This window comes from Aquila chrysaetos, chromosome 13 (genome assembly GCF_900496995.4).
Source record: "Aquila chrysaetos chrysaetos chromosome 13, bAquChr1.4, whole genome shotgun sequence".
Taxonomy (NCBI): domain Eukaryota; kingdom Metazoa; phylum Chordata; class Aves; order Accipitriformes; family Accipitridae; genus Aquila; species Aquila chrysaetos.
This window is the reverse complement of record NC_044016.1, coordinates 14,146,482-14,163,666: the sequence shown is the minus strand read 5'-3', so window position 1 is coordinate 14,163,666 and position 17,185 is coordinate 14,146,482. Positions and strand designations below refer to the sequence as shown.

The 17,185-nt window shown below is 37.6% G+C and overlaps 1 protein-coding gene across 3 annotated transcripts in view; it reads right to left on the bottom strand.

Moving 5' to 3' along the window:
* The window catches only part of MTA3 (metastasis associated 1 family member 3), a 228,288-nt gene that overhangs the window by 103,865 nt on the left and 107,238 nt on the right, over positions 1-17,185 (bottom strand). For 2 of the 3 annotated variants that reach the window (XM_030035048.2, XM_030035050.2), the window contains exons 17-18: positions 10,348-10,379; positions 6,712-6,866 (exon numbers count right to left, since the gene is read on the bottom strand). In XM_030035048.2, coding sequence (XP_029890908.1) covers positions 6,712-6,866; positions 10,348-10,379 — 187 coding nt within the window. Of the gene's footprint in view, positions 1-1,455; positions 1,484-6,711; positions 6,867-10,347; positions 10,380-17,185 lie in introns of all 3 variants that reach the window. The other variant, XM_030035049.2, reaches the window with a different exon arrangement.

Below are 17,185 nucleotides of genomic sequence, written 5' to 3'. Positions count from 1 at the left end.
TCCACACTAAATAAGGTCAAGATAACAGCTCACCGAAACTATTATTCCCTCTCGTGAGTATATAACAACTTTGAACAGCAGCTAGCCAAGTAGGACTGCTCCTAAACTGTAGCAAGGACAGTTCCTCCCCAAATTCCCCATATGCAGTATTGTCACAGTGACTGGATGTGGTTGTCAGCTCACTTGTACTCAGCTGCAGTCAATCAGTAAGTCAATTTGCAATCCTATCAGTGAGGACTAGACATAATTCTAAGGGATATATTCTGTAATCCCTGCTTTTCAAGATATATGACAACTATACAATACAGCAGAAGTAAAGGAACCAGAAAATTACATCCTTAGAGGCTGATTTTTGGTTAGAGGGTAGTAGCTGGTGCATCACATTCTCAGGCTTGCAGGTGACGCTCCAAGGGTGCAGCCAGGCATCTTCATGCAGTCGGTTACAGGGTCGGGGTTTAATGGCCACAGTGCCATGCAGGTAAGAAATGAAATTGCACTATGCCCTCTATCCAAGTATGGTGAAGTTCAAAACCAGGATCCCAATTCAAATCAAATTGCCTCATCTTTATATAAAGCAAAGTGTATATTAAAACTACTTTCTTTGGTGCACAAATTTTTTTGCACAGTTGGGGACAACTGAAAGAGTAAACACGCCTGTGAACATTTCTGTGATAGGAATTGCACATGTGAAGAGGAAGAAGGAGCAGAGCAGTTAGCGCTGGAACTCTGACTCTGATCTAGACCTGCACCTGTGCACTGTGTATCAGACCCGGGCACTGGAGACTTACTCCTCCACTTTTCCCTTTTCTCCCAGCAATGTGCTACAAGGGGTAACACAAACACCGTGCCTGACCTTGTCTAAGCATTGATTAAAACACATGCGGGAGGGAGAAGGGTCAAGGGCAGCTCATTCACAGCTCTTAATACTGGGTTTGGTTCACCCAAGTTTTAAAGGTACAGGTTAGGGTTTCCACTGATAAAGCTACAATGCAGAGAGTGCTAGCGGTATTATATGCAGGCGCACGAAGGGCTGTGAGCACTAGCATGACTCTCCCCCACTTCTGCAAGAGAACCAGACGGCAAGGCAAGACTCAACATTTTGCTGAAGTTGGTTGTCAGCCTCACATTCTCTTCTTTCTCAACATGCAACTTTGGTTTTTAAGCTTTTTGTGTGTGCTATGAGACATGCATAAATAAAAATGAGTGGTATCAGGTAATTATCACAGCGATTGTGATATCTTTACGTAGCACCTCAACAAATCAAGGGAAGCTTTTCCTTTTGGAGACAGAACATGAAGTGAAGAATATGAAAATTGCCTATATAAAGCTGCCATAGGGATGCCTCTCAAATCATTTTATCAGCAAAAAGGAAGCAATGTCTGCTGGTAACAGCTAAAGATCACGTTCTAATTTTAGCAGTTGCAGTTAACTCATTCCCAATGGAGTTGCACTTACCGTGAGAAGGTTTCTAACTGCTTCAGCACTGAAAGGAAACAAGCATCGAGTCATTCAACTGCAGTTCTATATGCAAATATGCTTTTTGGCCCATGAAAGGAAAGCACATGGAATCTGCTGCTATAACCCATGCAGCCAAACATTTCCACACATTTCTTATAAAGCAAATGCTGAAAAAAAAAATAATTTCATTTTCCACTCAGTGTTTTAGCTGTCCCTATACAAGTACGGTCATTAGCATGCATGTGCATTCTGTTACGGACAGAGCATGTGTATAGGAACTGTATGCACACTGCATACCTAGAATTGGTAAGAAAAGTTTTAATCAATAGATATATTTCTCTTGACATTCAACAGCTATATTACTGATTTTATTCATAGATTATGATTATGTCTTATATAACTCAACAGATATTAAGCTGATATATTACACTTTTTATTAAACTTCTGGAGACTATGATATGAACTGTCATCCCACTTTTAAAATTATTATTTAACTCCCAGAATGGTGATTCAGTATAAAGAATTTAATTTCTGCATTAACCTCTAACAGGGCCTACAATAGAATCCACATCACAGCTAGTCAACAAAAGGGGAATGAAACCCCAAAAGCTTCCTTATAGTGAAGGTGATTTAGTCCAATGTCCTGAATAAAATTCTTTTATAGTTATGAGACTTTTGGCTGATCCTAAAGCATGCACTTAGTGCTAGGAGAATCCTAGCAGCTAGTATTTAAGTATATTAAAAAGAAATAAGGAAACTCCCTTGGTGAGCAGTGATAAATGTAAGCCCTTTTAAAGAGTGATTTTTCAATGAACTGTGTAAACAGATTTGCACTTTAGAATAAAATTTTGAGCAAGTTATTTTGCAATACGGAATGATAATTCCTTTTTCATTCAAAAAGGGTAAGAATAAATTAAAATACAAAAATGTTAAATCCAGCAAAGGTCAACATAAAATTATGATGTAATGTCAAGGTTAAGTGTTCTTGAACTGTCTCCTGGTTTTCTGCTTAGATTAATCCCTGCTGTGAGCCTGTGACTGAACAGAGGTGTGGAAATCCCAGGTGAGCTGGACTCCCACAGGCATCAGGAAGGTTTTTGAATGGAGAGTGCAGCTTGTCACTGCAGATGAAATAGTAAAACTGGGGACCTCTATATTTATTGGCAAAATTCACTGAGCATGCTTATGGGTATTCAAGGGAATCTACGTGTGGATATATATATAGATATAGATCAATCAAAAAATTTGTATGGGTGGTTCATTCATGGCACTAATATGTAGGCAGATGCAAACTCGCTCTGTCCCTTCCCCAAACTGGCCAGCGGCTGTAACGACTGGGGCTCAGCACCATGCTAACGTCCAACCCAGCTTTGCAGAGGCCTCTGGGCTTGGAGAGAGGGGAATACAAATGGGAATTATGCTGGCATTTTCCCGCAGATGTGCAGATACTGATACACAACAGGGGACAAAACTGCATTTAAATAGCTACAACTTCAAAAAAAAAAAAAAAAAGCTGAAATTTATGAGAATGCACATTACAACTGATAAAAAGTACATTCCTGTTCTACTCTGAAGAGCAGATCAGCACCTAAAATACGCTGAACTTCAGATGTAAACTCCAGTCTTTTTGTTTCAGTGATACATATGCTCACACTAAATTTTAAGCATACCTGCAGGCATTGTTGAACTGTGGCCTGAGTGAGGAGTGAAGGGCACCATCCTAAAATTCTAGGGTAACTCTAAGGGTTTACCTTGGAAGGCTTAGATGATATATGATTTCCACAATTATTTTCACTGCTCTGAATATTCAGCTCCCTACTCATCCATTGCTACAAGTATCTTGAATCTGTGAGCAATTAGATATACAATAGTTAACTTTACAGAAATATGATTGCTGCTTAAATTCGGGGGGGGGGGGAGGATGATAGCAATTTCTTATTTTAAAATATCTTCTAAAATGGAGCTATAGGCATAAATACATATATTCACCTTACCTATTGATGGATAATAAAATTCAGAATGCTCATGTGCTTCTTTGGCTTGGTTAGCATGAAGTAGACTAGCACCTCATTTAGTTTAGCAGCAATAATATTACATTTTTTTCTCAGATTATATCAACTGACTACTGTAGTATAATTTTGTTAGCTAAACGTCTGAGAAAATTCACCCTCTAGACTCCCTACTTGATGTTTTATAGAAATATGCATCTTAAACCTTAATTCACTGCACACAAAAAAAATGTTTTAGGATGGAGAAATGAAAACTGTTATGGACTGTTGCAAACAAAACAATCTACTGAAAAATATTTTCCCTTTTGCTGTAATTAGCATGTGTCTGTCTTGCATGTATTTTTAATGAAGAAATACACATGGTAAAACAGACCAGATCCTGATGCAGCATGGAAGAAGTGCCCTAAAGAAGGAGTTGTTACCTTGCTTCAAATGGGGTGATTATTTCTGAACTAAGTGTTCAGAATATATTTAAACACCTATATGGCTGCAAACTGGCAACTGATTTTTTTATTTTAATTTTTTTTCATTCTATGGCAGGACTGGATAAGTTGTGTGCTGCTTTTTCACAAATGTCTCCTCCCTAGATCTCTCTTCCCATTGCAATTATATTGCATTCAACTCCATCACAGCCGTGCTCAGCTACATGAACTCCTACCACAGGGCAGGCTGGCTGTCAGGGACTAGTGTGTATTCCCTCTTCCTCCTTCTTCCCCCAAAGAGCAGAGCATTTAATTGTCATCTTGGGCATCAGTGCACTCCTAGCAGCAGAACCAGGCAATGCTTTCCACTTCAAGCTGTAAAGGCTGGAGGCAAGTGAGAGCCGAGAGGAGAACAAGCTACACCGTCTCTTCTAAATAATCTTGGAGTAAAGGTAGAGGGAATCAAAGTATCAAAGAAAAAGTTAGAAAGGAGAAAGCATGCCTGAGGTAGGGAAGGAATCAATGGGGATGGGATGGGGACAGAGAAAGAAAAAAAAAAAAAGAAAAAAAGAAAGAAAAAAAGGGAAAAAGGAAAAAAAGGGAAAAAGGAAAAAAGGGAAAAAGGAAAAAAGGGAAAAAGGGACAACAAAAGGTTCCAATTCCAAAACGGTATTCCAAACCCTGCCCCCCTTTCCCCCCCCTTTCCCTTCCCCCCTTGCCTCCCCCCCTTTCCCCCCTTTCCCCCTTTCCCCCCCCCCCCCCCCTTCCCCTTTCCCCCCCTTCCCCCCTTCCCCCCTCCCCCCCCCCCCCCTTCCCCCCTCCCCCTCCCCCCTCCCCCTCCCCCACCCCCCCCCCCCCCCCCCCCCCTCCTCCCCCTCCCCCCCCCCCCCAAAAAACAGAAAAAAAAAGGAAAAAGGCCCAGCCTGCGAGAGAGAAGGAACAGATCTCATGTGAAACGGAGTTTCAAAGGATAAAAAGTTGCTCTCTCCTACTAGTTATAGTTTTGAAGATTAATGTGAGTGAGGCACTAACACTCCTTGTATGTTGCTATCACAGAAGGAAGGTGCATGCATATGTACCGGCATAGGACCTGCAGGGTTAGCTCTTGTCCGACTGGGAACGGCTGTACTGGGGGGACCCAACCCACGCTGGTCATTGAGCATTCCCTGCTGTGCTTCCTCAGCACTGGCCAGAGTGACGCAGCACGATGACGTTTTCAGGCACCTCCTTGTTTGAGGGAGTATCGATGAAGTCTAACTGCCCTATGTTACCCATACCAGGAGATTTCAAACATTACTCTTTTTAATGATTTGGAGAAGAGCACCAGGCACAGAGTCCTGAGGACTAAGCCCCTTGTTTACCCACCACCACGGGTGCAGAGGGGGAGACAGTGCAAGTTCTGCCTTGCTGCCTGGCCCGGGTATGGATTCTGCAGCCAGGGGAGAGGGGTGGGGGATTTCCTAGGATGGGAACAGGCAGGGCTATCACGGATAAGTGATTTGCAAAGGCAGGACTCATCTCACCATACTTCGATCACCTAGAATTTCAACATCTAGTCTAGGCCAGTTCTCTAGGCTACCTCTGAGATGAGTGGGGAGACACAAATGCTGCCAGCGTAGGACTCATCTCATCCTTTCACAGGCACTTCTCTATGATAACTGAAAAAAAAGAAATCTGAAAATTCTAAAACTTTGAAAGGTTACCAGTCTCACTTTGAGGGCATAATCACTAGGGATTAGTCTGATACTACTAAGCTCTTTGCATCAAACAACTCTCAAACTAGTGAATGCTATCAATCTGGGCTAGATATGAGAAGCCTAAGAGCTCATCATCTTCCTATCACTCTCCCTGAATTGTCTCATTCCTCATACAAAAGAAAAATGAAATGCCATATTTAATTGATCTTGAAATAACCACCAAATTTTCACATACTAGTATTTTGACTTCTCTAGCTGAATCTGCCATAAACAGGACTAAATATGCACATTTTCCTTGGTTAGCTCTATATTTACGTATATTCTTTCTCTTCCCTCATTTTATTATTTACATTTTTGTTCAACTACCAGCTTTTCTAGGCTTGTGAAATAATCACAGAAGTGAGGAGCAGTCTGATGTTACTTGCCATAATAATCCCCTTGCTTAAGCAAGATTTTAAAGGTTTTTAAGTAACAGGATGAGCAACCACAGCTTACAAAAATAGCCTGTAACTCCTTATCTTAGTCTGACTGAAATCAGGGAATGGCCAGATCTTAACAGAGGAAGAAAAGAACAGAGGAGCCTCCAGAAAACTAGTGACTCTTCCATGATATCAAGCTCTACTGGGAAAAGCAAAAGCTCATTAAATTTCACCAATTAATTTGTAGATGAAAGACTGAAAAAGATGATCATCTTAGTTGCTTTTAAAGGAAATCAATTTCTAGCCTGGAAAAGATGCTATCTACTGTATTTTTCTCTATTGTGTGCTATGTATTTTTCAAGTTCTGAAAATTTTAGAGTATAACCTACATTGTGGAGGCATTTACATTTTGCTGAATGATCAGAGGTGCCTTAAACGTCATTGTATATGACCTACAGTTAGTAACAATTAAAAAGTTCTAATCTTTGCCACAGAGGAGTAGCCCTGACTGAATAAGTCTTATTAGTGAAATACTGATAATATTAGTATGCAAGAGATGCAAAGTTGCATGTATGTTTTGATGTAACATTGCTCTTCACTGTAACGCAACCTCAAGCAATAATGTCAAAACCTGTTACTCAAATAGTGGATCAATAACATGTACGCAGTGAAGCCTCATTCCCTGCTTAGATTTCATTTCTCTTACCTGGTCTCTTCTGTAGCTATAAAGAAACCATCATCTGAAGTATCAAGCCAATTTTGCCTCTGTCTCTTGATCACTGGAATGGTGCTTGTCTTAAAGGCACTTGCACTGGCTTGCAAGGCCTTACCATTAGTCAGATGAACATGGGGAGCAGCATGCTGAAATCATAATAAAAAGGAAAGATATTTGCCTGAGAATAAGCATCGTTCTGTTAACTAATTCTGCTGTAAAGGGCAGCCTACACATAGCACCCTTCTCAAAAACCAGCTAGTCTTCCTCAACCAGTACCTGGGGGTCAGAAAACACCCTGTGCGCACTGACATGTTTTATCCACAGGTCTTAAAGCTCTTTAAAAACTAAATTAACTATTGCTAATGCCATTTTATACAAAGAGAAATTGAGGCATGAATCAATGCCATGAACTAAGCAGTTCCACAACAGAAACCCATTGTTTTTAGGAGAGAATTCACGTTTTCTGAGCAAAACCCCAGCATCCCAACCAATGAGATATGAGACTTATTTTTTCATCCAAGTATGGCATCAATCTAAGCTTTAAAAATCCATACTTCTCACTTCATAGGTCCTTACTCTGCCTGTCTTTTTAAATAAAAGTCACTGAATAAGTTTGGTCCTGCTGCTAATCTAAATCGAAGCAGAAAAAAACAAGGTTTATATCACCTTGCTGGTACCAAGGTTCTTAGATTTACTCACCAGTCATTATATATTAGAGCTAACTGCAGTATGTCTGCATTCATTTTAATGCAGATCACACTAAACATAAAACGATGCATTAATTTTCCACTAAACCTTTACCTGGAATAATTGTGCAACGAGAACAAATACTCAGATCTAATGAGAGAAGCTGCCTTCTGATATATGAAAAGGAGAGAGTGAAAATAATGTTCTGTATATCATCTGTAGGTAACATTTTGGAATAATATCTCATGACGAATATATTCATCTTGTAAATGCAAATCTTGTTTCCCATATAACTGATTATCAGCAGAAATAATTAATAACACTTTGATTAAAACAGATACAAAAGAAGACATACAAAGATGAAAGTTTGCTTCTTTTCTCTCACATGGATGCAACATCATGTTTTCTTAGGCAGAAATACTATTTTCTTGGTAAAATAATACCAGTATTCCACATTACTGATAGCATTTCTGTAATATTCCTAAAACGCACACATTCATGGGAGTACCCTCTAATTAGGGGACCAATTCCACAGTCACTGAGTAAGGAAGTGGCTGGTAGCATCCACAAAGACTAGCAGAAGAGAACACAAAATGGATCTCTTAAATCGTGTCATAAAAACATAACAGCCAAAAATAATAAACAAGGGCCCCATTTCTTCTGTACAATTCTTACACTCATATTCAATGCATTATATTCACATTATGCCACAACTTTCAACAAACCCTGATCCACACCATTTGCTCCCTCCAGTGGGACAAATTTTATGCATTTGATGAAAAATTCCAGTGTTCAGTATTTTAGCGCAAATAACTGAACAATCTCCTCTATGATTCCTTAGATATGATGTAACAAAACCAAACAACAACAAAAAGAGCAACAAGACATCAAATTTGAGTGAGTCACATATAACTGTTTCTCAGAGCTAAACTATTTTCCTTTGTCTTAGGGACAAACAAAGTTTATGGTTAATTTAGTTGTTGCACATAGGGCTGTAAATCTATCTTTGTAGTCCCTCTAAATATTTGCCTAATTTTTTCCATTTTTTCATTCATATGCTCTACCTCTCACATTCCGATTGACTAGAGATCATGCTTTAACTTTTTATCTGTTACAGTATTAACCATAATCAGTGAGAAAAAAGGGGACTTTATTTCAGGGTAATTATTAATTGCAGTACTCAGCAGTGGATCTCAGCAGTATTGCTTTACTATGTCTCTGTTGAATAGATAATCTCATACTGTTTCTAAGGCAAGGAATAGTATATTTTCTGGCTTTACTTTCGACCTACTCATTAGAGAATAAGAAATTTTCCATTAGACATTCAGTTATGATTTAATTGCAGAGAATAGTGGACATATTGTTATGACCTTTTCACACTAAACAGTATACTTATTTTTAATTCTCCTCTTATTTAAGTGCAATGGACAATTACTCCACGCTGACTATAGAACATTAGTCTGAGCTGTCAGCAGAGAGGTCTGGATAGGTTCACAACACAGAAACCTCAAGAACTCAACTTATTTAAAAACCTTTCTCTTATCTTTTTAAAGTTTGGCCACGTTTTGGTGTGAGGACACATTTGTATAGGCAAAACCCCCATTTCTTTGGGTCAGTTTTTAGAGCTGGCTTGATACATTAATGGAAAAGAGAGACTGACAAAACATGTTATCTTTAGAGTAAAATTAATAGGAAAAAAAATAAAGGGAAATGAAGAGTGAATTTTTCACCAGCTTCAGCATTAACCTCTAGCTCTTTTCCCACCACCAATGCAGAATTGGAAAAATATTGAAAAATTTGTTAATCCCTTCCAGAATTTTATAGCAGAGGAATACACTTGAATAACTAAGCATCTTATTTTGAAATGGGTCTATTTAGACCAAATTCATGACAAACAAGGATTACATCACATCCAGTAGAAAACAGAAACATCACTTTTTCCAGATCTCTCTCTACTGTTTTGAAGTCTTGTCATCTGTAGTCCCTACCTATTTATTATCCATTTGCACTGGATTATTAATGACTATTGATGATACAGGCAATGAACTGTATCTACCCTTTGTCCCTGTTGAATCAAGCATCTGTGTGGGAATTTACATGTCCCACAAATGCTGTACATACAGAAGAAGTAATAAGCTTAAAGGGACACCCTGAAAACTGTAGGAATGAAAACAAACAAGCTCACATCATGTTTTGTTGGGTTTTATTCTAAAATTTCAAAACTCACCTCAAAAATCAGTCTTTTTCCAAAAGTGGATAGCCCTCCCCCCAAACATCTGCAGGACAGGAATGAATCGTTCCCAGTCAGAGAAAGGTTTTCTTTATGTGAATATTTGTTCAGTCCTTATCTAACTTTTATTAGGAGTTTGAAACAGAAAGAGACTGATAAAATTTCTCACTCTATAAAAACCCAAGATAGACACTAAGTCCATGACATTTTTATAAATAAAACTTTTAAATCTTATTTTTGAAGATGCATCTGCCTGTTTAAACACTTCTTTATTTCCGGAACCCAAACTATCAAACTCAAGGTAAAGTCAGAAACCAGCCTCACAGGAACGTGATGCAAGAAACTACTCAGCTATTGTTTTGAACTTTAAATGTGCTCTGACACATGTGATACACATAGAATGCAAGAGATTTTACCAACATTAGTTTGGCATAATCAAAAATCACTTAAAAACATAACACACAGAATTGTAACTGGATTTTCCACCCATTCAAACTGACAGCACCGGCACTTCTTAAGCTATTCAACCTCCCATTTTTTTCCAAGATTTCCCATGAAATGCAGTGACATACAGACTCATTTTATCTCTACAGTGATACTGGACTTCATAAAAAAACATGCCAAAGGCTTAGGATAGTAGTATATCCACTTTGATTTCAAAGGAAAAGTCATATCTATAGATAGATACCTATAATCTCCGCTATACTTACCATTATTGTTCTTGCTGTATGGCTGCATGATTCTGGAAAACAAAAGAACCACAGTGCATTAGAGTATTGTCTTTATCCATAAAAGCCCTATTTTCTGATGCTCACCCTGAAGGCTAAGATGCTACCGTTCAGCTACAACAACGAACATAGCAGAAATGCAGAGATTGGAAAGATTTCTCATGAAATGAGCATGAGAATCATCACTGGTCCTGAAAATATACAGCACACTATAGTATGCTCTTAACTGCACTCATTCTCTTTGCTTAATTATCCTCTTCTGCAAGAAAATATAAAAATGGAACTAATTCATAATTCATGTTTCAAGAAGTGGGTTTTTTCATTTTGCTTTTAACATATGGCATCATTTAACATGGAGGTTTAGCTCTGCAGAAAAAAATACAAATAGTATCAGCATAATTCTATTACTATTCCCATTTGAAAAAGCTTTATAAAACTAGATAATTCTTTTTCTGAGAATTTTGAGGTGGATTCTCAGTTTGAAATTGACAGTGTATATTGAAAAGTGTAACATCCAGAAATCTTAATTATTCTCTCCTATATAATAAATCATGAGTCATTCAACTGAACACACGGTTATATTTATATAATTGCTAAGGAATCAAGACTAGGCCAATAGCTAATATAGACTTCACCCTGCTGTTTCAATTAAATTCCGTTTGCTTCCCCCCCCCCCGCCAAGGACAGAAATCTCACCCTCTTTGGCTTTAAAACCCTACAGTTGTCATATTATAGCCATGTTCTTTTTCGAAGCACTATAACTTCAGTAACTAAACATTCTCCTAACAAGTTAAAAAAACTGCAAGAAAATTCGCTGCTGATCTATAAGATCCAAGATGATGTTACTAGCAATCTCATAGACTTGCTCAAAAATTTGGGTAAGACATCATATTGGCTGTAGTACACAGAGGTCTTAAGGAAGAGACATTTAGCAACACTATGTGCAGTTCTGGGTAAATGTACACAATCCTGCAGAGTCTCAATTCTGCAAGTGAGATAAGTGTACAATAATTACAATGGGTCAGTTATTCTTGCCCCAGTTCCAAATCGCGATTCTTATGGGGGTCCCCACTGGCATCACTTACACAAAGAATTCTCCAGGCATTTTGCTATTCTTCAAAATAGTGTTAAAGAGATTAAAAGGACATGAGGAAGAACAGCTGCACATCTCTTTCTGAAAAAATGGTCATTACACCTTCAAACTAGTGTTTCATTTTGAGGAGTCATCTTTACCAGTCTGAAGGTCTAGTTCAATCACTGATAGAAACAAAGACAAGCCATTTTAAATACCTCAAACTATTTAGAAACTTCAATCCAATATGCAGCAGTAATTCCTGTATCTAGTTTACATTTACATTTGTCCAAGTCTTCATCCTTAACCAAATCTCATTAAAATAAAAAAACATATACCAATACAGGTATCAATAACTTCCCACTGATAAAAGTTCTGTAATGCAAAAACCTATCTAAAGCCACCAGTATTTTAGTTGCAACCTCCTGTTCCAGCCCTCTTTTCCTCTCTTTTTTCACATAAAAATTATCATATATAAAAATACATTTAGGTCACCAGTCCTCCAGGCAAGTTTTAAACTGGTTGTATGAAAATTAACTACTGTGACAGTCTACTGTTTCCTGACACCTGAATATATTTGGTACTGTTATAAAGTAAGAGAAGATCACAGTACTCTATAATCTGTTCAATTTTTATCTTTACAGTAAAGTTATTTTTGTTAGTACAAGTTTGTTTATTTTTTTGACATTCCAGTGAAATAACATTTCAGGAACCTGGATGTTCCCAAGAAAACCCAGAGACTGCATTCATGGAGGTAAAAACACCTGAATAACTCTTGAGACAAGGACTCATTCCATTTATAAGCCCAGCTACACAGAAAAAAAACCCCAACAACCTATCGCCAAGAGCACAACTGCATTTCCTGAGGAATCCTCAACATAAGCTGAATTATCAGGTTAAACAAAAAGGATGGGGCTTCTTCCCTCTTGAAATATGGAGAAGATATATTACGCAGCACTTCCAGCCATCCCCAAAAAGATCAAAGTGAACAAACAAAAATCCATACTTTTTATACTCAGATACTACAGTAATAACATTGTCACTCTTACTCAGAGGTGCTATGCTTTTGGCATAACTTTATATGCCAAATCTAGAAAAACTATGCTTAGCCATGATTGTCCCAAAATACTCAGTTCCACAGACAGCCGAGTGCAAGAAAGAATATCTTCCTAAAGGGAACTGAGGAACAGGCAAATGTACCTGGAGGCTGTTAAACAGCGTATTTTTGAAGAATACTTTACAGACACTCTTAATGCAATGCCAACAGCTGTTAACTCCAGGACATTACCATATTGATAACCTATTAATAAAACCAGGCGAAGAAGTGAAGAAAGATCTGTTATATTTGTAGAGTAATATCCCTCTGTTATATCATAATATAAAAACATCCTCTGTTTTTTGCATCTCTCTCTCTTAGCTTTTATTGCTGTAGATACTGAAATATCATCTAGAGTTGCCAAACATCTTTTAGAAAGACCTGAGTATATTCATAAATAAAAAGCTAGGGAAAGAACTGTTTAATAAGTAGACATAGTGAAAAGATTCTAGGATCTAGCAGAGACTACTAATTAAGGTGCCATTGTTACACAATTTAAGCTCTTACATACTCTGATACACAAATATTCAGATTTTAGAACTGAGGAGACAGAGATTTCTTCCAGAAAATAATTACAGCCTGATTTGGCAGGATTCTGACCAACGTTTATGCATGAACACACACCGGCCAATTCTGTGGGAAACTTTGCTTTTAATTAAGGCAACTAAGGAAGAAAGCCCTTGCTTCCAATTAAAAAGGCAGTCATGCAGCATTCAAAAAGGCGTGTTTTACAAAAGGTCTGCATGCCAATCAACCTCCAATGCAGCTTGAGGGCAACAGAGCTTATTTAAAAACCACAAATGTCTTGGTGTTCAACAGAACAGAAAAAAACCTTCGGATTTTCAGTTTTACCTGCGAAGTTTTACAATGCCTCCGGGAATTTAAATAATTGGGCTCAAATTTCAGCAAAACTGGCACCAGTGGTCACTTGGTTTATAAATAAGTTCTTACAACAAATGATTCTGTGCAAGGTGGTAATCTGTACTTGCACTTCTTCAGGAGAAAGGAAACTCCAGGATACAGAATGATTCTCCCCTTAGGGCCGATGAAGTGCTAGTGAAGAAGTGGATTACTCCACTTTAAACAGAAATGGACAGACATCATCACTAACGAGGGGTTTTGGTGATGTGATGCAAGTAAATTACAGTAAATGCAAGTTCAGTACTAACAAGATGGTTAGAAGTTTATTATTGTGGAGAAATTGATGCACCGATGGCAGAAACTGCCCAAGATGCTCATATGCTCTTTCTACAACATATTTATTGGAACTCAAATAAAAATGAGTAAGCTGTAAAAAGAAATTTCCTCACATTAGAAGTTGCTTTTCCAACCATACCACCGATCAAGTGTTTTTCCCTGTTTAGAGGTACTAGGAGACTATAAAATTTCCCACTGTAAAACCATTTAAGGCTAAATCAGAAAAAGTCCACTGCTAAGGGATGGTGCCAGCTACAGAATTATTTCAAGTTTACATATTATTCCCCAGCAACATATTATTATTTTTTCCCTTAAGAGTTCTTCAAGCCAGGACAGAAACCACATCCTTAATAACACTCCAGTCCTCTTCCAGCTGTTCATGTGTTGCATGTGCTGGTTTTTAGTTCTGCTGATAGGAAACTTAGTTATCTGATATTCATCTTTCTCTTTTATATTAATGGAGTCATTAGCAATACTAGTGGGTGAAAGGTGCCCTTTTTCTAAACTATAAATATGCTTCAAGATAATGTCATTTAAACATGTGGAAAATAAAGGCAGACAGGCAATAGCAGAGGTGTTTAATCCTAGTAACTCCCAGCTTATCATAGTGCATAAGACTATAAAGAACCTTTTCACCCAGGATGGACCACCTTATGAAATAAGCTGAGAAAGGAAGACTGTTTCATTATTTCTCCTCCACTTGGGTTATGAATATTTTAAGTAACCAAATGTAATTGTTTTTTCCTACCAGTTTGTAGCAAGGGAACAAGTGACATTAAGTGTTATTTCAAAAGTAGTATTAAAAAAATAATAATATCTATCTTATAATCATACTAAGAATGACTTTGACTTAATTTGAGGAAGACCCTTAGTCTACCAAGACAGAAATTTGAAACACTGGAGAAACAATATACAGACGAGAAAAGCAAAAAGCACAAAACCGAACAGAATTATCACAAAGCATTTTCCCCAGACGCTGGATCTTTCCAGTTACACTGCCTAAGCACTTTCTGAAGGTGCCTTCCCTACTGCATTATGTACTAAAATTGTTAAGAACTATTGCTCTGCAATCACAGCTTACAAAAAATAAACAACCTACTTGACAGTAATCATACACAGAAGCACTTTAAGTATGAATTCCAGATCTCAAATCCAGAATACGTAATTCATGAGGTAATACGCTGCTAATCCTGTTATCCAACAGACAGGATTCTCTTTATGCAACTTTAATTCTTTAAAATACTACTAGGCGAAAGTAGTGATTCCAGGAATTAGGTTCTGGTTATCTGCATTGTGTTTTAAATGCTAACTTAATTATAGTGTTGTTTTTACTGTTTGCTGTTTTAAGAGCTGATTTATTCTGCCAATTAGAAAAGCCAGTGTTTCCACAATTTCATGCCTACACTTTAACTATATATAAAAAAAGAAACACTGATTCAGCAGTAGAAATGGGGCAGTTCATCATGAAGTGCCCCTTCCTTCATCTGCGATCCCATGTAGCTTGTTCTTCCTAACCCCTGCTGTTATCAGAAGCATGTGTTACACTGGTGAATACAGAGATACAATGCTGTAATCTTTTCATAAGCATTCATTTCTTAGTACAACAAAATGTACAGCACGCTCAAAGTCGTGCATCAAAGCATGAATGCGATTCTCGTTTAGGGCTTTTTGTGAATCAAATGTAGGCAAAGAAGCCTTACAAATCCAAAGATACATTTTTGAAAGGAAGGAAATAAAAGCAAAAAAAAAAAAAAATCCCCTATTCAATTTCTAGTGTACTTGCACCCTTGGAAATAACTCACATTTCACAAGATACAGCAAGCCTGATAACTACAGTTGAATGGAAATTGTGTTTTGACTTTGGCAAAACAAAAGCAATCACTGTCTATATTTAAAAAATCCACAACACAGTGCTATGCTATGCTAATGCTTAGGAACAGTTCTTTCTCAGAGGAAATTCAAGGAAACGGGTTCGCAGAAATGGTTTTGCTCCTTCCAAGTCCTCCTGTGACCAAATTCTTCATATATAAGTCACATTGCTTACCTTTACCCACTGAAAGAATACTCTGCAATTGGAGCAGTCTTCAGACACAGAATGGAAGACTGTTCTTTTATTTGTAATCAAAGAACCTCAAATACTTGGAAGATAATTGTAATGTGAATTCAGTGTAGGCAAATGATGACCGCACATTTATCATTGCAAGACAATAAATTGTTTTCTCAAGACATTTGGGGGGGGGGGGGGGGAATTTATATTCTGTTTTTTGGACAAAAGTATTTTCCTCCTAGTTGATTATTTTTTGTGAAAAAAAAATAATGGCTTGAGATGTGCAAACATGAGTTGTAGTAGCTTAGTTCTACAAATGATTGACAATGTCAGCAGTAACACCCTGGGGTAATTAAGGCTGGTAATTTTCCAGGTACATAAACCTGGTAATTTTCCAGGTACATAATTTGGGCTCTGGAAGTTGTCACTAGTTCATCATCTCCAGTATCATCATTTGTACCTCTGCAAAAACACGTGAATATACTGACCACAGAAATGCAAGCTTTAGAGCATTTTAGTTTTCTACTAAATATTTAAAATGATTGCTTCCAATTAGACAGTGAAAATGGACAGAAATTGGCTACTCTTGTGCAAGTCGCAAAAATCAAAGGTTAAAAGGTTGATAGGTTAATCTCTTGAGGGTCTGAGATGGCTTTAATGACTTTGTATAGAAAGGCATAAGGCTCTTACTATAAAGTATTTCATATCATGACGTGAATAAGCACTCTGAGTAATATACATTGGGAAATAACCAAAAGTCATAAACACCCTTTTCATAGTCCTCTGCTTCTCCAGTAAATGACAGTAACACAACATCAATTTTTCCAGAGAGAAAATGCTTGCACTTCCATTGATATCAATGCACACATTTCAGTAAGAGATCTGTCGCCAAATATTTCAAATTGTTTGCTGGCTATACCAAGGACCAAAGCTAGAACGCACATGCCCAAAGTACATTTCAGAGGAAAAACTGACTGTGGAACAATATATAACTTCTGTTTCTCACTTTTGGGAAGAGTGGGTATACTCAGTTCAACATTAATCATACTTGTGTTTCAGCATGGAAGAAATAGCAAAAGTGGATTCACATAGTAGCTTGTTTATCACAATTCATTTCTTCTCTTTCAGTTGGAAATCATTGGTATGTAAAATGAGGTTTATAAAAATTTAGGTAGGTTTATAGTTTATTAATATGTAAGAGGAAATTTAAGGTTTTATTTTTTTAAAGGAATGGAGTGCCAGATGTATTTTGGTATGCATTTCATGCTGCTAGCCTGCCACCACAGTAGAACATCTCCATCTCTACCGAAAAACAGCATTGTGGTAACAACGATCAGACACATTTGAAAAAAACCAACTCCCTCTGCTGAGAAATTCCATCCTACAGTGAAAACTCCTTCCTTCTAAT